Source organism: Drosophila takahashii, chromosome X (genome assembly GCF_030179915.1).
Source record: "Drosophila takahashii strain IR98-3 E-12201 chromosome X, DtakHiC1v2, whole genome shotgun sequence".
In the NCBI taxonomy this organism is placed as follows: domain Eukaryota; kingdom Metazoa; phylum Arthropoda; class Insecta; order Diptera; family Drosophilidae; genus Drosophila; species Drosophila takahashii.
Window position 1 is genome coordinate 3,541,628 of NC_091683.1, and position 20,578 is coordinate 3,562,205.

Here is a 20,578-nt window from a genome sequence, read left to right on the forward strand (position 1 = left end):
TTGCCAGCGGCCCCGTTTTGTAGACTAGGCCATGTAATAATAAAAGGGGGTTTTTCGGGGTAAATAAGCAGTATGTTAAACCGATTCGGTTGAAGTGTCTGCTTGTCGGCTGCAAGAAGTCGGTTAAAGGTCAGAGGGGGCCAGACCAACAGGTTATGGAGGGAAGTCACAAGTAAATTAAGCCCTATAAAGGAGTAATTGAGTGAGAGAGCTGGCAAAGTTGAGAAAGGGCTCTGGGAATTGTCAACGAGAAGTGTAGTTTTGGCAACTATAAATTGGGTGAAAACCAAGTGAATTAAGAAAAATAAGTGTTTTTAGCCCCTTTTGTTAGATGCCTAAAAGTATGCAGCAGAAAATGAAATATTGCCTACTTTTAGACACCTTTGTTGGTGATATTAAATAAAAACCTATCAAATTAACTAAATTATTAAAAATCAAGTGTTTTGAAACCAACTTTATGGATGCCTAAAAGCATGCAGTAGAAAATAAAATATTGCCTACTTTTGGACACCTTTGTTGGTGATACCAAAACAGCTCTTTTGAAAATATGTAAATATTATTTGTTTTGCCGCCAATCCAATTACTGTTCACATAATTCATAATTCCGGGAAGGAAGCCCCTCCGAAAAGGCGGAAAGCAACACCTAATCGAATTATGTGGTCATAATACACTACAATACTACTCACTAATCCAGCATTTCGATATCCTCCTCGCTGTCGCCCTCGTCCTCCTCGTCCAGCCCCTCCTCATCGTCATAGAACCGGGCCTCATCGGCGGCATTGGTGCCCCCGAAACGCTCCCGACTCCTCTCCCGCTGACCATCCCGTTCCCGTTCCCTCTCCCTTTCCCGGTTCTGCATCCCATTGCTGGTATTTCGACCCCTCGACGTGGCCGGGGAATCGGAGGCATCCCGATTCCGACGATTCTGATTGCGATTTCGATTTCGCTGCCGGGTGGACAGACCAACGCCCTGCTCCAGTTCCTCCTCCTCCTCGTCGCTCTCAATCTCAATCTCGTCGAGATCCCGCTGGCTGATGCTCCGCTCCGGCATTTTTCTTTACTTTAAATTAAATCACTTGCAAAAAAAACTGGAGTGTATAGTGTATATCCAAAGATTGTCACACGCGTATTTTTTTGGTGAATTTCTTTAGAAACTTTTAAAACTCTTGGGTAATTGGTTTTGACCATCCAACATAAGACTTGCACCGAACGCACTCGAAACTGCAATTGGCGATGAAAGCGCGTTGGTTAGCCTGCGATTGGCAATTGGCACAGAAGCCGAAAGACTTGCTGGGGCTTCACATCGCGAGACCTTAGCCAGAGGTGCTGGCCACGTCTCAAATGGCTAATTCAATTAGCTTCTGCATGGAATCGGGGTTCCGACCACCCGGGTCTCTTAAAATTAAATTTAACTTATACAAATTTCTATTTAATAAATTATGTTATTGTATGTTATGTTATTATATTTATATTTTAAAATCATATTATATTATAATTAAGTCAAGAAACAGAACAACTGAATTATTAGCTGGATTATGTCTTAACTCAAAAGCTAAATAGCTACTAAGAAATAGATAAAAAATCTAGATACTATTACGTGGTCCATAAATTAATAAAAGAAAAAATAAAAAAAAATTAATTTATATAGTACTAAATTAAAGAAAATATATGGTTTTTTTAATTAGAAATTTAGTTGTTTAGATTTATGAAATATAAAATAAACGAGCATAAAATAATTACAGAAAATGGCATACCAATTTGGAATTCTCTAGCATTCATAGGTCCTGAGATCTGAAACTGTTCCCAACTAAAGCAAAAACCCATATACCATCTGCCTATTTTAGACTACAGGGTAGGACTTCGACGGTCACTCCAAGAACATTTTGTCCACTTTGTCCGTTCGGTTTGTTCTGTTCACATTTCTGCCTTCGAAAGGCAACAACAAGGGCCGAAAACGAAGAAAAGCAAATAATGCTGAAATGGGTCAGCGATTTTCGGGGGCGACATTGTGACGATAGGAAGGAAGCCCTTCGCACGTGCTGCTCACCTTTGATAAGTGGAAACCAGTGGGAGGATTAAGGGGGGAGGGGGAATTGGTCAGGTGCCACGTCTGCAGGAAATGCCTTACTCAATTGAGGTAATCAAGTACTCGTATTACTTAAATTGTGATTAAAACTATTTTCTGTGATAGCTGTTTGCCAAATTGATTGGCTATTTAATGCTGTGATTACACTTTTCCAAGGGAATAGCTTATAGAAAAGGGAATGGATTTAACTTGAATTGGAACTTTAGAGAAGCACAGCATTAAGTTTTATTTGTTTTCTTTATAACTACTTTTTTTTAATTGATTTAATTATTATTTTTTAATAAAAACTTGAATAAATTACATTTTTCCATAAATCAAAATACAAAAAATGTTAATTTATTCTTTATTTAAATAATAGATTTTGGTATCTTACTTTTACCATTTCTGCATTTTTTAGTTGTTCCGCTTGGGATTTTCATCTATTGATTTTCGAAGCTCGCGTGATTTTCCTACAGCCACTAAAATTATTAGTTGGCAGTAGCGAAATTATTGACAATTATTGGCTTGGCTGCTTGGCTACGCTTCCGCCTTTTCCCCCTTTTTTTTGTATACCATCTTTCCCATTTTTTTTTGTGTTTTGCACCCAGACCGTAAAACCATAAAAAATTTAAATGAGCTAAGCCCGCAACGAGCCCGATTTAATGAGCCATTTCAATGCCGCGGAGCCTCTGGAATTGTTTCTCGTACCAAAATGGCAGGGAGTATCAACATTTTTTATGCATTTATCCGAACATTTGTTTTTAATAATGCTGTAAAATAAACAAGGCGAAAATAAGAGCTTTCCTTTGAATAAAGATTTATTTACGCTTAATAATTTAAATTGACGCCAATTAAATGTCGAAATCTTTAATTTTTTCCACCATAATTAATTAGTGACCACACAGAAATGGCACAAACCTCACACAACCTTTTTTGCCATTTAAAGCTGCCATAAATCAGTCAGCAAGACAAAGTGCTAAGCGAATAATTAAAATGCTGATTAACTCCAATTGCAATGCATTTAATGACCTCAAAATCTGTTTCTGTCCACTAGAAATTAATCTTTTCTTCTGACATCGTGTTGCAAAAGTCAAAACAAAGTTCACCGTTGTTCAATTGTTTTCCCAAAAGCCTGAAACAGCCGAAAAAATTCCAGCCCAGGGGTCGTGTTGCCAATTATTTTAATGCACATTAATTGAAGTCGTTGCACTAACGATAATTTGAATTTCGTATGTAGTATTTTGCGAGGAGCGAAAAACGAGTGCCGGTGCTTTTTGCGGAGCGTGTGGACGACGTTCATTGCCAAGGGCACAAAACTTATGCCGGTAACTGTGACGAAAACAGCCGGCGACGGTCAGTGAGGCTATAAAAAAATACAACAAAATATTGAGCCACCACGAGACTCACAGCTCCGAAAAGGTGTCAACTCAGACAGCCTTCAATGGCACACAATAAAAATCTGCGGCCAAACAAAAATCCAAAGAATCGACCGAAAAGGCAAAAAGCATGCGGAAGAAACAGGAAAATCAAGAAACTTCAGTAACCGCGAATTATTGCTGCTCTTCTAAGTTTTTAAACCGAAGATTTAATTTTTCTTCATTTTTTTTGGGCAAAATAATAATAATATTTGTTTTTCTAATGCTCAAACCAACCATTCAAAACCAAACATATTATACATAGAAATACAAAAAAGAAAGCAAAGTTTAAATATGAATTTAATGGAACATTAAGGATGGATAAATTTAAATATAAAATGTAAGCTGTCTAACTAATATGAATTTAATTATTTTAAACGTTTTAATAATTGCAAATCTATTATTAAAACGCTATTGTTTTGTTTACTGATTCTAATCAGTTGAATGACCATCAAAACAGCGAATTCAGTTACCAAATTTTTTATGTTTGGCCAAAAGGCAACGACCAAGTCAACGAATTCCAAATGCTGAATAAATAAGGCATAAATATAAATCCAAATCCAGCAAAAGAGGTAGCACAAAAATAAAACAATAATCATAGTTAAGGCAGTCGTGTGTTGAGCGCCAATAGAAATGCGAAACAATTAGGCGAAATGTAGTCAAACACAAAAGCCAGCAAACAAAACACTCGTAAAATGCAGCAACAAAAGAAAACTATAAAAATAAAGAACAACCAAACAACCGAAAGTAAATAAAAACACGCATAACGATTTTTTGATAAGAGGGCGGAAAGTGCGGGTCGGGACTATAAAGATGAAACAGAATTTGTATTTCCACAAACTTAAATAAATATTTAATTGATTAAAGTACTCATCTATTTGATAGTAACTCTGGTTTTTTTACTTTGGAATTTAATTTAATAAAACAAATTATTGCAAGATAAAATAAATATAAATAACAAAACCTATAAAGTCATTACAAATAGTTTTACAATTTTTGCACACCTTTAAAGACAATAATAATGATGATGTTTCAACACATCAGGCGCCCACTTTCTTATCAGCTGAGTATGTTCTTTACTTATCGGGGCCCTAAAGCAAACACTCTTCAAAAACGAGCGTTAAACAAGACAAATTATTACAGATGCCCAGACAATGGAGACGCGATAAAGGTCACATATTTCATTTAATTTAATTTAACTTATTTGTTAAATTAATTTCGAACTATTTTTGCCATATTTTACTTATCTAATTTAAGTGACAAACATTAAAAATGTATTCCATCAAATTATTGTAAAGAATAAATAAAATAACCAGACTTATAATTTAGGAATTTAAAAAAACAATTCATATTAAATCTTGAAAATTATAATACATTTTTTTAATTTAAACTACATAAGTTAAGATTAATTTTATATTTTATTAGAGCTCGAAAAAATCTCCATTTCCATAAATTTAAATTAGTTAACCTTCCATTTCTCCCTGTCTCTCTCACTCTCACTCTTACTCTCTCTTGTTCTCAAACAAAATGGAATCAAGTTCAAGGCCACCATCGATCTTATTGCTATCCCTTTCGCACTCGTGTGACTCACCTGCTGCTGATTGAAATTAAGCTGCGCTGCTGATCCTCTGCCGGCGTTGCGTCGACGACGACGTCGGCAGTGGCAGTGGCAGAGGCAGCGACCTCTGACGTCACTGGGCGGTAGATCAAAGGTTTCACGTTGCGTTCGAAATCGTCGAGGAAAACGACATCGTGAACGGGAATCAATCGATGATCGCTGACGTTGAAGTGCAGATCGCGAAAGGGACCGTTGAGGAGACAGCGCAGCGGTGACGTCACGAGCACAGCATCCTCCGGATCTAACTGTAAAGATATATCAAATATTCATAAGATAATCTATTACACAGATGTTAATCTGGCATAAATAACTCATAAAACTATGTATACTTTATAAAATAAAAATATTCAACAAAATTTATTTGTTTCTTTTAAGAAACAAAGTATAAACCCAAATAAAATATTTATTTAATTTATGTTTGGTAATAACCTTATAAAGATAAATACACCGCAACAAATCGCATGCAAACAACAGATAAGATTCTGATAATTATCACATAATATTTAAGCCAGGTCATGTTAAATACCCTATTTGTTTGTACTATCATCGTTTAACAATTTTTTTTGATTTTGTACACTATATTTACAGGACCTAGAATATAAATTGTTATTACAGTGAAAATAGAGGAACTGCCATACAATGCATTTGTTTACTGATTTTAAAAAATATTTAAATGACGCTAATGATAAAACCACAATAGAACTTTGCTTATTTGTGGTTTTGAGATGTTTAAAAACAGAATATGAGCAAGTAAATGAGCAAAAAACTAATTAAAAAATAAAACGACTCATTTAAAAGTATCTTATATTAGCATTTTAAAAACCTTTTGGATTTCCTGGACCTACAAACCGTATGAAATCAAGATTATACCCCATTTGAGAGTAGAAAACTTTAAGATGCACGTTTTTACCTTGATTTTGCCATTGGCCGCTGAGAACATTGAGATTTCGAGATTTCAAAGATAAAAGATGAGCAACAAATCAAATAAGAATGCACAAGAAACACAGATACAACACCTACACATGAGTGAAGGTGTGTGTGAGTGTGTTGTATGTAGAACGAAGAAGAAGAAGACGCCAATTGGACACGCGTGCGTCGCGTTGGTTGGATTTTGGCTGCTACTTTTACTGCTTTTCTTGTTGGATTTTCTTTATAACTTTATTAACTTTGTTAATAACTTTTCATTTATTTTATTTTTCTCTGTTTCATTTAAGCCCCTCTTTCGACTGCTCTATTCATTATCGAATTTTTTTACATATTTATTTCTCCACTCATTTTATTATTTATTTTCTCTTTATTTTCTTTCAATTAAGACGCACAGCGAAACACCGAAAAAAAAGACGAAAAAAAACCCGAACAACACTTGCACAATTGAAAATAACAACAAATTAATAGGAACGCGAGAAATACGGGCTGCTGCGGCTGCGCCTTCACTTTTCACTAAAACAAAAAGCACGTAAATAAAATTCAGACGAGATTTTTTTGTTGTTGATTTCTTTGCCGATCGCTCTGCCGCCCGCGACTGCGCTGCCCGCGTCGCCGCGCTCTTCCAATTGGTCCAATTGGGATCAAACAGCTGGTGGCCAGTTGGATCGCCGTTTGGCGCCATCTGGCAGCGCTGGCCCGGCAACGAGGTAGCCAGACCGTGCGCGCTAGCGATGGGCGATAGGTGTGCGTGATTCACGAGCTCGGGATTTTGTTCCGATTTTTTCGCCGGCAGCGAAAAAGCACGAAAATTGTATCGAAAAAATACCGAAAAAATACTCCTTTGGCACAATTAATCGCAATAATTCGATTAACTAGTCACGAGTCCTTCTCTAGCCGCACTCCCGCTTCACAACACTGCCCGCCGCCTGTGCTTTCCAACACTAGAACTGGCAAAAAATAAAAATCCAAGCGTTGAATTTACCGAATCGTCGTCTCGAATCGCCATAATTCTATAGCTTTTATTCTGAATTCCGATCGGGTGAGTGTACGACTAGGCGAAAGCCTCAAACTTTGCGTAAAAGTCGAGTTAAAACGGGGAAAAGCGGCGAAAAACAATTGGGCGCATTACAGTTAGTTACACACACGCGGCGGCGACTGTCCGTGTGTTTGTGTGCGTCTGAATGTTTGTGTTTCACTAAAGCGGCAAAAACAAGCCGGAAAATGTGGAAAAACCTGCATTTTCCGGCCAATCAATTGTTTTCCTGGCTTAAGCTAGTGCACTTGCCCATTTCGAGGGAGAATTTTCGCATTTGTCGGCAGCAAATTGGAAAATAAAAGAGCAATTGGCCCGCACATGTATGCGAGTGTATTGGTGCTTGCCGCGAGTGCGAGCGAGAAAGAAACATATACTTCTTCCTCTTTTTTTTTAGTTTTATGATTTTTTTTTCAATTTCTAACAAATTTCTTTCGTTTTTTGCAGAATCGGCGAAAAGCAAGGACTGAAAGTCTCGGAATTCATACGACTTGGAAAAAAACCACTGAAAACAAAGTATGCGACTGCATTTTTTAAATTATTTATGACTTAACTTACTTTTAAGATAAATGTAACTAATTTTAAGGTTTTTTGAGTTTAAAGAGTTTCAGTTATCATAGATTTACCTAGGAAATATTTTTAAAAAAACTTTTATTAGGCGGTGATATTTCAAATTTTATATAGTCTATTGTTAGATTTCGGAACCGAATTGGTAATACAATTTTCATAATTGTACTTTTATTTATCAGAACTTTTAAACTCCTAAAAACCAAAAAGTTTTTACCTAAGCTGTGGGATAAATGAAGTCATCCTGCTTCCACAAAAAAAAATATGATGATAAGAAAAACGATGACGAAGTTTTCATTTCAATAGCTCTCAACCTTAGCGAGAAAATCATTCAGAGAAAATTTATTAAACTAAAATTTATATTCACTGTATCAATTCCATATTATATGTTTATATTTTAAGATAATTTTTTATAAATATTTTTTTTTTAATATATGGTCTTTAGTAAAATCTAATTAATCCACATGTCACCGTAAAATCGATATGGCCATGTAAATTTCAGGTCATGCAAAACCCAGATCGTTTTTATATGAAATACCCTTTTCGACCAGGTCAAATTTACCAGGCCTCATATCAAATTAAAATTTTTTTGGCTTTCAGATCACCATGTCGCACACCATCCTACTGGTTCAGCCGGGCGCTCGTCCAGAGACCCGCACCTACTGCGACTACGAGAGCGTGAACGAGTGCATGGAGGGCGTGTGCAAGATCTACGAGGAGCACCTGAAGCGGCGCAACCCGAACACCCCGACCATCACCTACGACATCAGCCAGCTGTTCGACTTCATCGACACGCTGATGGACATCAGCTGCATGGTGTACCAGAAGAGCACCAACACCTATGCCCCCTACAACAAGGACTGGATCAAGGAGAAGATCTATGTGCTGCTGCGCCAGGCGGCCTTCAGCCCGAATGCCTAACTAAAGATCAAAATACCAAATAACCCGATCATAAACTAAGGAGATGCGTGAACTCACGAGGACAACATGATTTTAGGGAGGGAATCGACGCTGCTGCCGCCTGCTAACTACACATTAATACGATCACAACAACCAAGGACGGCAGACAAACAATGCAAACACAAAGAGAACGAGAAACTGTTTAACTTAGAAATGGAAAACTTACTTTACACGTACTAATATAATGTATATACACCCAACTCTGACAACTGTGTGTTTTGAATGAGCCATGTTCGCAGGATAAGGTGTTCTTATAGCTAGCAATCTGTTGTATAAATACTCTAAATGGCAAGCGTTTTTTTTTGTGTATGTTCCCTTTGCGCTAGTTTTAGTCTACCAGTATGTCAAATAATAAATCAACGTGACTTGTCTGGTCAGGATATTAAATATATGATTACTAGCCTGGCTTTATAGTTGTAATGTTCGAAACTACCGACATTTCCCTGTAAAAGTCAATAAGACTTAACTAACCGCCACTCAATTCGATTGAAGTTAAACAAAAGCTGAGAGGTTTTCAAGATTTCTAGTAGTAAAACCCATATTATTCACACCTGTGGGTTTGCGGCTATTTTATGGGCAGTTTAACTAAAACAGAACCTTTGGCCACCGAGGCAACCGAATGACCTTGAGATTACTACCCAATCCCATACGATCTTGGGTTGGGTTGCGGAATCGCTTGGCTGCGCTGCATTGAACTTGGCGTGCGATATTTAATTAGCTCCGCGACAGCATTTTGTTAAATATGTGGTAGGTAGCCAGCCGTCAGAACGGCAGAACGAACGATCTGCGCCGTATCGACCTTATGGATGCTGTCTGTGGGGTTATTACAACTACAACTCGTGTTTAAGTCAAATAATTACACTCAAAAAATGATTTGCCCTGAATTTTAGATATTTGGGTCAATTAAATATATTAAACAAAATTTCTACCCCCAAAAAAAGTTTTTTTCAAATAAATCGGTTTACTAAATAATATTCTTTTTTTCTGAAATCAAAAAAAAAAATATCCACTAAAGTAAAATTCTAAAATGTAGGGGTAATAATTTTTTGGAGTCTAGTGTTCATATCATAAAATAATCCTGATGTATGGATAGTATTTTTCTACATATCACCTTTATTTTTTAACATATTGTAGATATATATTTATACCACCGATATAATAAAACTTTTATGAATCTACAGAACTCTATAATATTCTTTATAAAAAAGAAGCAAGAAGTAGGAAAAATCACCCAAAACAAATGGACATAAAAATCTAAAAAAAAAACACGAATTAGAAAATAATTTATAATAAATTGCAAATGAAATTAGAGAAAATAAGATTTTAAAAAAATAACATATTTGTAGATTGAGAATTTGTTTATTACAAAAAGTAAACCTATGTAAGTAATGCCTTAAATTCCACTAATGAAAATGAATTATTTGGCTAATTTGCTCTGCAACTCCGAACAATTTACAGGGTATGCGAAATAACTATTGCTCTGACAGAAATTGTTTATAGTTTTTATAGAATATTTTTGCAAACTGGTTTTTAGCCGCCATATGCGCTTAACCCCCTTGTGTCTTAACCCTCTCAATCGCACGCACTTTCAATGTCAGTTAGCAGCCTTTTTTGGTCAGAAAAGGCAAAGCGAGCGAGACAGACAGATGCATCGTGGGATGCTGGGGATGCACAATAGTTCACACGATTTTTCTGTGTTTTTTTTGCTTTCTTTTTTATAAAATACTATTCTTAACCGGCATTACAAATTTAGTGGGCTAAACAATAAGCGTTAACAGCTAAGTGTGGGAGGTGAATGGGGGTTGAGGGGAATATTGTGTGGACCTGGCTAATGGCGCAACTGCCTTGGCGCCTCCTTCTCCACTTCATACTCGTACTCCAGCTCCAATTTGGGTTTCGAGCGGCTGCGACGACTGGGCGCCGGTGACTTGGGCTTCTTGTCCTTCTTCGATTTGCTGGCTGGGGATTTCTTGGCTGGCACTTTGATGTCCTGTTTGCAATTTAATTTGGTTTAGTTCGGCTTACAAAATTATTTAAAATTTATTTTTGGCATTTTTGTGGAGCTAAAAACTCTACGCGCACTGAATGGAAACCGCAACTGAATGAAAAGCGGCGGCTCGCCGCTCGAAAGCTCTCACAGCAACTCAGTATTCTAAGCTCTGAGAAGTCCGAACTCGTTTGCTATTTCTAAATATGGTAATTGTGGATCTACACATCAATATTAAATAATATCAAAATCGGGAACAGAAGCTTAAAGATTTCACTATATAAATTGTGATATATTAATATAAATTTTTAAAAATTGCAAATAAAATCTGAAAAGTTCATCAGAAGGAAAAAAAATATTTAAAAAAAAACCAAATGGAGTACCCAAAATATTATTCTGATCTTGAACTTCCCGTAATACAACTTAAAACTTCAATATTACTTCTATCATCAAAAATCGGTATAAATACCCATATAAATATTATAAATCACCAAAAAGAGTATTTAAATCACTATAATAGTCTTGTGCTTCCTATAATCATATCCTAGCTATCCTTAAACATTCAATATTACTTTTATCATCTAAAAAATTGGTAAAAAATCGGAATAATTAACCATATAAATGTTAAAAACCATCAAAAAGAAGTACTTAAAATACTATAATTATCTTATATTTCCTATAATAATATCCTTGCTTCGATATTCCATCTATCACCCAACAAAAATGACAAAAATCGAGTTAGGTGACCACAAAACTCTACCTCAATGTCATCAGCATCCGGATCGTCGTCGGACTCTTCGAAATCGCTGCCCACCTCGACCTCCTCCCGCTTGCCAGAGTCGCTGTCGTAGTCGTCCTCCTCGTCGTTATCCTCATCATCTTCCTCCTCCTCATTATCTGTGTCCGCCTCCACGAACTCCTCCTCGAGCAGGTCGCGCTGCAGCTCGACAGCCTCGCGGGAATCATCGGCGTCCACCTCCATTTCGCGCTCCAGCTCCTCGTCCTCCTCGTCGTCCAGCTCCTCATCCTCCTCGTCCACACGCTCCGCCTCCAGAGCCTTGTTAAAAGCGGTCTGTGAGAAGTTGTAAATGTCGCGATAGGTGCCATGCTTCAGACGATCCATCAGCGCCTTCTCGATGTGATTGTCGATCTTGGCGGCCACCAAGGCCTTCTCCTCGCGCCGCGCCTCCCGACGCTCGATCTTCGTGGACAGCGGCACAATGAGCTTCTGGCGGCGCAGCTTCAGCTTGCGCATTCGCATCAGATACTGGGTGATCTTGAGGAAACGCTGCTTGTTCTTGGCTATCATGTATTTGGGCCAGAAGACCAGGTTCTCGTTGATCTGTTCGATGGCCTTCTCGAAGTTCCTGCTCAGCTTGATCCTTTCCCACAGCTTGCTGGGCATATGCGATCGCTCCGCCGTCTTGACGAACAAATAAATGATGCCCTTCTCCTCGCGAACGGTGGCATATTGCGAATTGGCCAGCGGGCAGGTTCGCCGCGTGCAGAGACCCGTCAAATTGTACTCATGGCGGCAGAAGGTGCGCGTGTCGGTCCTGCAGGGTTAACATATATATATTTAAATCATTATCATCCAAAAAACTGAATCCACAACTCACTTGACTTTGTGCGAACAGAAGGACTTGTTGATGATGCTCCAAACCACCTGGAAAATGCACAATGCTATGGGATTAGCGACTTGGCCGATTTATCTGGCTCAAAACTCACATCGTCGTGCTGCATGGCGGCCCTGGGTTTTTTGAATTAGCTCACTAAAACTCGCTAAATCCGAGAAAATCACCAATTTAAAATGGAACACGTGCAGCTCACAATATTATATGCTATCGATTGGCGATAGGTTTCTGCCGGGTGGCACTATCGGTTTTTTAGAGACGCTTGATATATCGCCAAGTGGCCGATACTATCGAGACTCCATATCGTTAAATTTCAAATAAATTTTGAAAATTATGATTTTTTTTGATTTTTGCGAGTAACTTAATACTAATAAATATAAATATATACAAAAATATAAATATATATAAAAAAATATAATATAAATACAAATATTATTAATATTTGAAAGAAGTAATATGAGTTATTATGCATTCATGAATTTTTAATGAATGATTTAACATGCAAATTTTTAGAAACTTAAGACTAAAATAAATTATGAGAATTTGGATGTATCTATATAGTTTTTTTAAATCAATAATGAGATTATAATAGGTTGTAAAGGTTGTATGTCACCTTTCTTTTCTCATTTTTCATTCAAAGAACAGTGAAGAATAGTTCCTTATCGCTTCTTTAGGTTTCAGATTGGAAACTAAAATAAATTATGAGAATTTGTATGGATCTATCCAGTGTTTTAAAATCAAGAATGATGTTTTTATACATCTATTTCATTCAAAGAACAGTTAAGAATAGTTCCTTATCGCTTATTTAGGTTCCAGGTTCCATAAACTCCAGCCACAAGATAACCCCTTTATGCCCTTTATCACTCATTCCCCCGTTCCAAAGCAAAGTCGTTCGTTATTTAAATCAGTTTTCTCTTTTATTTGTATACTTTGAAGGGGATCTCGCTTAAATATACACTCGACCTAAAAGCTAGTCCTCCGTTTCGGCGTAAACGGGCACGAGTACGCCCTGTTTTACAGATATATGTATAAATGAACTACGATTTACATAACTGCCGTTTAAAAAAAGGTGTTCGATTTGTTATTCTTTTGGGTTTTGGGTTTTTGGGGGGGGGCCTCTCCCCCTTAGACATTACAATTAAAATCAGGATTGATTCCTTCGCCGAACTTAGACTTTCGATTCCCTTCTCGTTCCGCGATGCTTAAATGTTTAGTATAATTAGATACATAGATACAATATCTGTATTCCTATGTCCGTCCGCTGTGTGTGTGTTACGTTATAAGATATATATATTATATATAATAATTACGCTAGACTAACTATTACAACTAAGTTAATGGTTTTACAAAAAAAAACTTGTATGGTTTTGCTACTGCATAAAACAATTTATCGAGTGTCCGTTTTTGTTGTGTGTGTGGTGTGTGTGAATTATTTTTTACAATGTGATAGGTTGCTTCTCCTTTAATCCCAATCCTCATCCTCACTTGGTGTTCACCATCTCGACGAGGGCGCTGCTGAGCGAGAGGCGATCGACAATGTCCAGCAGGATCTCCACATCCTTCACCGTATTCACCGTTTCGGGGGCTCCCATCAGATTGACATGCTTGCCATCGATGTTCGCATAGAAGCACTTGTTCTTGAAGATGATGGCCCGGTCGTAGGGCACCCGGCACTTGCTGCGATCGAGAACGGCGCGCCGGAAGAGCACGCACGACGGCTGATATTTGTGGCGATCCTCCTCGGGTATATTGTACGCCTTGAGATCGCCCGTAAAGATGGTCATCGTTTGGCGGGTCATCAGCGAGGGGGAGACCTTGTACAGGGTCACTTTGCTGGTCCATTTCCCAGAGGGCACTTTGATTCTGGCCGCCACATTGGCCAGCTTCACAAGCGCCAACTCGAGGCAAGTTCGCTGCTGCCGCGTGGTCGTCGTTGTCGCCTTCGTTGGCGATTCCCTGGGCGTGCTAATCACATGCCACGTCTCGTAGCAGGTGATCTTCTTCACCACGCGACCATCCTCCTCGCAAAAGGTGGTGGTCTCGGGCGGAAAGTATTTGGGACTGCTGGTGGTGGACACTTCTAGGGTTGCAGGCTCCTTTTGCACAACAATAGTGGGTTTTTCTTTTTCCTGCTCCTGCTGCTGTTGGTTCTCCTTGCTGCGCCGCTGTGGACTCAAGCTGGGCTTCTTGAAAACCGACGATTGCTGCTGTTGCTCCACATCGACGTCACTCAACAGCTTGCTTAGCTTCCTGTCCGCCGCCCGAGAGTTTACTGTGGCAGCGGTGGTCGTGGAGAGTACATTGCGTCGATTGGTCGCATTCCATTTGTTGGCTGGCTCCATTTGTTTGGGATTCTTTCGGCTGACAATCGTTGCCGGTATATCGTCGTCATCGAAATCCAAATCTGGATCGGGATCCAGATCATCCTCCTCGGTGTCCACGTCCGTGGGACAGAGCTCCTTGCCCATGCTCATCAGCGGCTTCATTGCCGCCGTCTTCTTGCCCATTTCCGCATTGAGTATCCTCGGCCTGGGTTTGGTTACCACTTGGTTTTGACTCTGATTTTGACTCTGATTCTGATTCTGTATATTGCTGGCCAGGATCTTGATGCGCTTGTTGGCCTGATTGTTGTTTAAGGTTGCCTTTTCCGTCGTTTTCTTCTCGCTGCTCGTGGGGATGATGTTTCTGGTACGGGGCCTGCCCACAGCAACCTTTTTGCTGGCATTGTTATTATTTCCGGATGAAGTGGAGGTGGCTGAAGCAGCGGAAGCTGCAGCTGCTGCAATAGCATTATGCGACCTGGTGATGAGCACATCGTCCTGGTTGATTATGTCATCGATGTTGACAATGGTGAATGTGGGCACATCATCCGTTTCGTTCTCCGTTTTCGCCGTTTGCTGGGTCGCCGGATTGGAGTTGCTCGTTGTCGCGGAGGAGTTCATCTTGTAGTTGTTGCTGCTGCTCCCGCGTCGCTGTGGCAGCATCCTGGCAGGGATTGCTCCCAGTTTGGCTGCTCCTCCTCCTGGTTTTGTAGTGGCGCCATTTACCACGGGCAGGTTTCTCTGGGTTGAGGAGATAACCATGCGCTTGCGGGCCACTGGACTCTCGCTTTCACTGGTGTCCAGCTTGCGTTTAGCAGAGGCTACAGTCGATCCCTCTGTCATGCTGGCATTGCTCCTGGCCAGATTAACCGCCATGGTGCGTCGCAATTGCTGCAGGCTACTCGGCGCAGTGCGTCCGCCGGCCGAATTGATGGGTAGCTTGGGCGTTGCGCCACTGTTGCTACTGGGAGTTTGATTGCTGCCCGCATTGTTAACCTTCGGCGGACGTCCACGTCCGCGCTTCACCGGCGGCTGCTTGCGACGCAGCTGCTGCTGATACTCCGCCTCGCTGAGGTCCTCCTCCTCCTCGTCCTCATCATCGTCATCCTCGTCGGACTTGTGTAGCTGCGGATTAAAGGCGGCATCCGCCAGCTCATCATCGTCATCTTCGTCCAAATCAAGGAGATCATTCATATCGTCGTCGTCGTCGTCGTTGGTGGCGAACAGCTGCTTTGCCTGCCTGCCTGCCTGGCGTCCCGGAGTGGCGCCTCCTCCTTCTCCCAAGGCTGCCATGTATTTAGGAGTAATCACATCATCGCTGGCGTACTTGGGATTCGGTTTGATGGAGCGCCTGGAGCGACTGGCAGCGATGGTGGGCGGCGGACTGACCTCCACCTCTACTCTTTTGGCCCCCGCCGCCGGCTTGTACATCTTGGGCGTCTCCTGGTGGCGACGTGGTGCTCCAGCCGACGCCTTGAGAAGCCCCATTTTGTTGTTGTGCTGCTGATTCGATCCTCCTCCTCCTCCTGGGTGACTGGGATGACTGCCCAGCAGCAGGGCTCCGCGTCGCTTGGCCAGATTGCCGGATGGCTGCTCCCCTCTGCTGATCTTTAGACGCGTCGCCGGCGGTGGCGGTGGTGGCGATGGCTTCCGGGTTCGCTTGCTGCTCTCCTGTTGAATTTGGACCACCGAGCGACGACTGGTGCGGGTCTCCCGCAGCTCCTGCTGCTCCGCCCGCTGCTGCTCCTGCCTCTTCCTCAGCTTGCCGGCTGCTCCTCCTGCTGCTCCTGCTCCTCCTCCTCGGACGGGCGACTCCGTCTCCCGCAGATTCCTCACGTAGACGATGCAAGGACGTGTCTTGACGCTTTCAGCTGCCTGCTTTCTTCCAGCTCGCATCTTTCATGGGTAGCTGCAGATTTGGATAGTTTAGTTATTGTGACCAAATAGGAAAGAGTACAGAGTACAGTGGGCTGTGTGGCAGGGTGGATGATGAATGAAAAAAACTATTTTTTAAATATAAGTTTTTAACTATAAGTTAAACAGAAAAAAAAAGGTTTTCTGTACTATTTCTTGGGTAATTTATGCCTGCAATTTGTAACCCACTTATTTTTAATTAACTTTTACTATATAATATTTTGAATGAAAAAAACTTTTTTTTTGTAAGTTTTGTAAATGGTAAACAAATTTTTCTGTACTATTTCTTTGGGTAATTTATTCTTGCAATTTGTAACCCACTTATTTTTAATTTTTTGAATAAAATTAAAAAACGAAAAACGCTTCTGTACTATTTTCTTTGGTACTTTTTTCCCTTCCAATTTGTATCCCCTCAAATATCGAACTATTGGAAAATCCCGCCTTTCGCATCCCAACACATTTCGCATAGGCAGGGCGCACTGTTCTCAATGGACACACACACACATCTAGTCACACATACATGGGCAACGTGCCGCTGCTCTGGCAACTCTGGCGCCTATTTTCGTCACTTTTTCGCGCGCCAGTCGCCGCACATACACACACGCACACACTCACGCACATATACGCGCGTATATGGGGGCCAAATGGAAATGCAGGGCAAATTGTTGTTTAAACCTGGGCAGCTTACCTTTGATTCGCCAAACCGCTTTACATTTTCTCGGGCGTTTAGTCCAGCCTTTAAACCGACTTCTTTTCGCTGGCACTTTCACAACGCGGCGCTCTCTCTTTCAGTTTTTCTTTCTATCGCTCGCTGCTCTCCGTCGCCGCCGCTGCTGCTGGCTTTATTTTCCTTTCAAATGCAAATGCAGTTGCAGAATGCAAGAATAATCTCGCCAGGATGCACACAACAACAACAACCGAACCGAACTGAGCGAAAGTGGTGGCAATAGTGGCAAAAAAAAAAACGAACAAAAAAAAATAGAGTGACCGAGACCAGGTGGCAACCCAACGATGTTTTTCTACCCAACTGTACCACACACACACATGCACGGGGCGGCCGTTCGTTTCGTTTTGTGTGTTGTTGCGTTTTTCGGGCCTGCTCCCCTCGAATTCCACTCACTGTCCGCTTTTAGTCGATTGTTTTAGCTCTCGTAGTTGCTGTTATTAGTGCACACCGTATAGTACTTGCTGGCTAACGCGATTAACACCAATCCGCTTCCCGCGCTCGAAATCGCTCGCTCTCGTCTAGAAACTGGAACTGAAAGAGGGGAGAGGGGTTTGACTATCGGTGTTGTGCAGCGTCGCTGGGCCAGTGTTGCAAAGTGCAACTCGGCTGACTAGCTGGCAACGCTGAATGTGACCCCCACCCCCTGAGAATCGAAAATCGAAATCGATGATTTCTGAACTCCTTTTTACTATTTATTTAACATTAACAATTTGTTTCCAATTGGCTGGGGTGTCTACTTCAAGGCCGAGGGCTGCGGGCAGCGGTACTTGGCCATCTCCACCTCCGCCTCGGCGTAGCTGAAGCGGTTGAAGCAGTAGTACTCGGGCACCTTGTAGCCCGAAGTGGCGGATGCGCCGGGTCCCACGGGCTCGCTGGTGGGCCTTACGCAGTTGCTGGTCAGTCCCACGACGGCTGGCGAGGATGGGCCGCCTCCTGCGGATGCGGCTCCCGTTCCTGGGGCCTTCGATCCGGGGGCACTGGCACTGGGTCCGCCCTTGATCTGGCTGTAGCAGCGGCTCAGGGCCGGGCGCAGGGCACGCGTGGGCGAGAACATGACTAGTCTAGCTTTTAATTTGCAAAAATAATTCACGTAATCAGGTATCAACAATGGACCTGTGTTGGGCAACGTCAAAAGTCGGGCAATCGACGAGGCATCTGGCAAGGCCGTGATCGGCGGGGGGCTGCCACCTTGTTAGATTGTAAGGCTAATTATTTTTAATAATAAAAGGGAATTTCTTTAAAATAATAGAATGTAGCGTTCTAGAATCCCTTTTTATAGCTATTAATCACCGCTTAACACATAATGTCTGTTAATAGGCAAACCCAACCATTAAAAGCGTTGCCAGACTGGCGCAAAAATTAAACTAAATTAGGTTTATTTATTTTACAGGGTTTAGATTATCCTACTTTCTCGCCTTGAACTTGGGCTGCGCCTTGCCGTAGTGCTGATCGATCTGGGAAACGGGCGCCCGCTTCTTGGCCATCCGATCCTTTTGCGATTTGCTGCGGCATTTAACGCTGGCGGCGCCCGTTTGATTTTTGCCCAACTGATGGAACTTCTTGCGCTCCTCGCGTATATTCTTCAGCCGCTGGCGCTCGTCCTTCAAATCCTTGTAGTTCTTGGCCTGCTTGCGCAGCGGCTTGGCGCCCAGTTTAACCAGCTGGAACATTTCCATTTTGCTCTTGTTCTTGATCACCCGCTGGTTTTTCATCGCGAAATTCAGCACCTCGTGGCGGGCCTTCTTTATATCGAACTCTGGGTTCAGTTCGTTGCCGGCCTCTTTGATCTTGTGGGGCTTCTTTTCTTCTGATCCTGCGCCTTCTTCCCTTCTTTTGGAGGCACTTTTCGGTGGAGCCCGAGGCTCCTGGAAGACGAGCGCCTGAAATCCACCGTTCTCCTGCTGCTTCTTCTGCATCGCCAGGGCCGCTCGCGTGGGCACCGGCTGGAAATCGTCGCTGACGTTCATTTTTCAGTTAATAATTGGCTTGGTTTTCCAGTTTTCAGCAAATAAATAAAGTAAATAAACCGGGAATCAAAATATTGTGGCACATGTACAGTGCGGAAATGTACTAAATTTCCCCTAATGCCTGTGCAAGTCTGGCAACGCTGGCTGGTGTGCGTGTTTTGCAAGGTGACGCTGTCTTTATGACGTCACAATTTTTAAAATAATATGCTTTTTAAAATGCATTGTTAATAATCTCTTAACTTTTTAATTTTTTAAACGGTCTTTTTGAACAAATTCATATTTTATAAGGTAATATCGTCACGATTTTTAAAATAATATATTTCCTTTTAATGATCTTTTATCTTACTATTTATAGGTTTTTTTTAAATTTTTGTTGCAATTTTCAAATAATTTATTTAGTTATTTTAAATTAAGTATTATTGATCTTATAGGTTATTTTAAACAAAGTTATAATTTAAAACGGAATACGGTTGAAAATTATCATATTGTTGGCTGTCCTTAAATTATAAGTATTTAAGCTTTAAATTTGCCAACTGGTAATTACATTTTTTGTTTTTTCCAAGTTTTTAGCCCTAAAAATAATAATAATAATTACTAGAATAAGGTTACTTCAAATATAAAAAATAATAAAGAAATATGACGTAATCCATTTTATTAGGACTCTCTAAATGATCTTCAATAGATTTCCATTTTAGGAAGCGATTAAAAACCTGATATTTTATTTTATTTTTTGGTGACCTCTGGTTCCGAGTCCGCTGACCAATATTCCTCCGGCAGCCATACCATCTCCCAGCCCATGGGATCCTCATCCTTGTCGATGGATAGATCATCTTGGTTATTGAAGGGTTTGGCATTGAAGGGACCTGTCCAACTTTGAACTCGACTAACTGGCGGTGGAACGGGCCACATTCCCCCGCATTCCTCCTTATCCTGATCCTCCAGTGGTTTTGTCTCGAGATCGCTTATTAATTCCGGAATGCTCTTCTCCTTCTCATCGAGGGACGAGGAGGAGTCCGCCGCCACATCAACTATGTAGCTGATGGGATCCAGCTGAAAATTATGGCATTTCCGGGGGGATCGCTGCACTTGGGAATTTTTCTTCATCCTGCATCCGTTCATGATGGTCTTTAGGGAAATCCTGGGCTGCGGAGGACGGCTGACCGCCAGCTTTTTGGCTAGCGGCGTGGTTAGGCGACCATCCACGTAGTCATTGCGCGGCTTGGCGAAGATTCCCGCCAAATATTTAAACATTTTTGGCTTACTAACAATTTAAATCGATGTTTTTCACTTGTGCGTGTGACTTGTGACTCAAAGGTGACTTAAAAGTGCACTTTTAAAGTCTCTAACTAGTCTTCAAATTGGTTTTCCTGCTAAATATTGCGTATTATATATGGGTGTATTTTTTATATATTTTAAAATACCCATAATTGAGCGCATAAATTA

General features: G+C 41.0%; 7 protein-coding genes across 8 annotated transcripts in view; 1 reads left to right on the plus strand and 6 right to left on the minus strand.

Moving 5' to 3' along the window:
- LOC138913911 (uncharacterized) overlaps positions 1–6,680 on the minus strand; it is a 105,484-nt gene extending 98,804 nt beyond the window's left edge. Inside the window, exons 1-2 of the mRNA XM_070219141.1 lie at positions 6,009–6,680; positions 5,072–5,343 (exon numbers count right to left, since the gene is read on the minus strand). Coding sequence (XP_070075242.1) covers positions 5,072–5,343; positions 6,009–6,038 — 302 coding nt within the window. The 5' untranslated portion in view covers positions 6,039–6,680. The remainder of the gene's footprint in view (positions 1–5,071; positions 5,344–6,008) is intronic.
- Positions 6,681–6,903: 223 nt separating this feature from the next.
- Positions 6,904–8,998, plus strand: e(r) (enhancer of rudimentary). Of its 2 annotated transcripts, none has more exons than XM_017139625.3 (3): positions 6,904–7,064; positions 7,506–7,574; positions 8,226–8,998. In XM_017139625.3, the coding sequence occupies exon 3, from the start codon at positions 8,232–8,234 to the stop codon at positions 8,544–8,546; it is 315 nt and encodes a 104-aa protein (XP_016995114.1). In that variant the 5' UTR covers positions 6,904–7,064; positions 7,506–7,574; positions 8,226–8,231; the 3' UTR covers positions 8,547–8,998. The 2 variants fall into 2 exon arrangements, with proteins under 2 accessions (XP_016995114.1, XP_070075241.1); XM_070219140.1 differs by lacking the exon at positions 6,904–7,064 and adding an exon at positions 7,263–7,381.
- Positions 8,999–9,678: 680 nt separating this feature from the next.
- Rbm13 (RNA-binding motif protein 13) lies at positions 9,679–12,434 on the minus strand. Its single transcript, XM_017139760.3, has 4 exons — positions 12,301–12,434; positions 12,192–12,238; positions 11,333–12,128; positions 9,679–10,575 (listed from the first exon to the last, which is right to left on the minus strand). Exons 1-4 carry the CDS (start codon positions 12,313–12,315, stop codon positions 10,414–10,416), a joined length of 1,020 nt encoding a protein of 339 aa, XP_016995249.2. The 5' UTR covers positions 12,316–12,434; the 3' UTR covers positions 9,679–10,413.
- Positions 12,435–13,101: 667 nt separating this feature from the next.
- On the minus strand, positions 13,102–17,721 carry LOC108056094 (uncharacterized). The gene is made up of 2 exons (XM_017139759.3): positions 17,130–17,721; positions 13,102–16,436 (listed from the first exon to the last, which is right to left on the minus strand). Exon 2 carries the CDS (start codon positions 16,421–16,423, stop codon positions 13,688–13,690), a length of 2,736 nt encoding a protein of 911 aa, XP_016995248.2. The 5' UTR covers positions 16,424–16,436; positions 17,130–17,721; the 3' UTR covers positions 13,102–13,687.
- A 112-nt stretch (positions 17,722–17,833) lies between these two features.
- NdufV3 (NADH:ubiquinone oxidoreductase subunit V3) lies at positions 17,834–18,311 on the minus strand. The gene has a single exon (XM_017139654.3). It carries the CDS (start codon positions 18,220–18,222, stop codon positions 17,902–17,904), a length of 321 nt encoding a protein of 106 aa, XP_016995143.2. The 5' UTR covers positions 18,223–18,311; the 3' UTR covers positions 17,834–17,901.
- Positions 18,312–18,527: 216 nt separating this feature from the next.
- Positions 18,528–19,259, minus strand: LOC108056039 (uncharacterized protein C1orf131). Its single transcript, XM_017139649.3, has one exon. It carries the CDS (start codon positions 19,133–19,135, stop codon positions 18,572–18,574), a length of 564 nt encoding a protein of 187 aa, XP_016995138.2. The 5' UTR covers positions 19,136–19,259; the 3' UTR covers positions 18,528–18,571.
- A 522-nt stretch (positions 19,260–19,781) lies between these two features.
- LOC108056047 (uncharacterized) lies at positions 19,782–20,454 on the minus strand. The gene has a single exon (XM_017139659.3). The coding sequence runs from the start codon at positions 20,384–20,386 to the stop codon at positions 19,859–19,861; it is 528 nt and encodes a 175-aa protein (XP_016995148.2). The 5' UTR covers positions 20,387–20,454; the 3' UTR covers positions 19,782–19,858.
- Between the last annotated feature and the right edge of the window lie 124 nt (positions 20,455–20,578).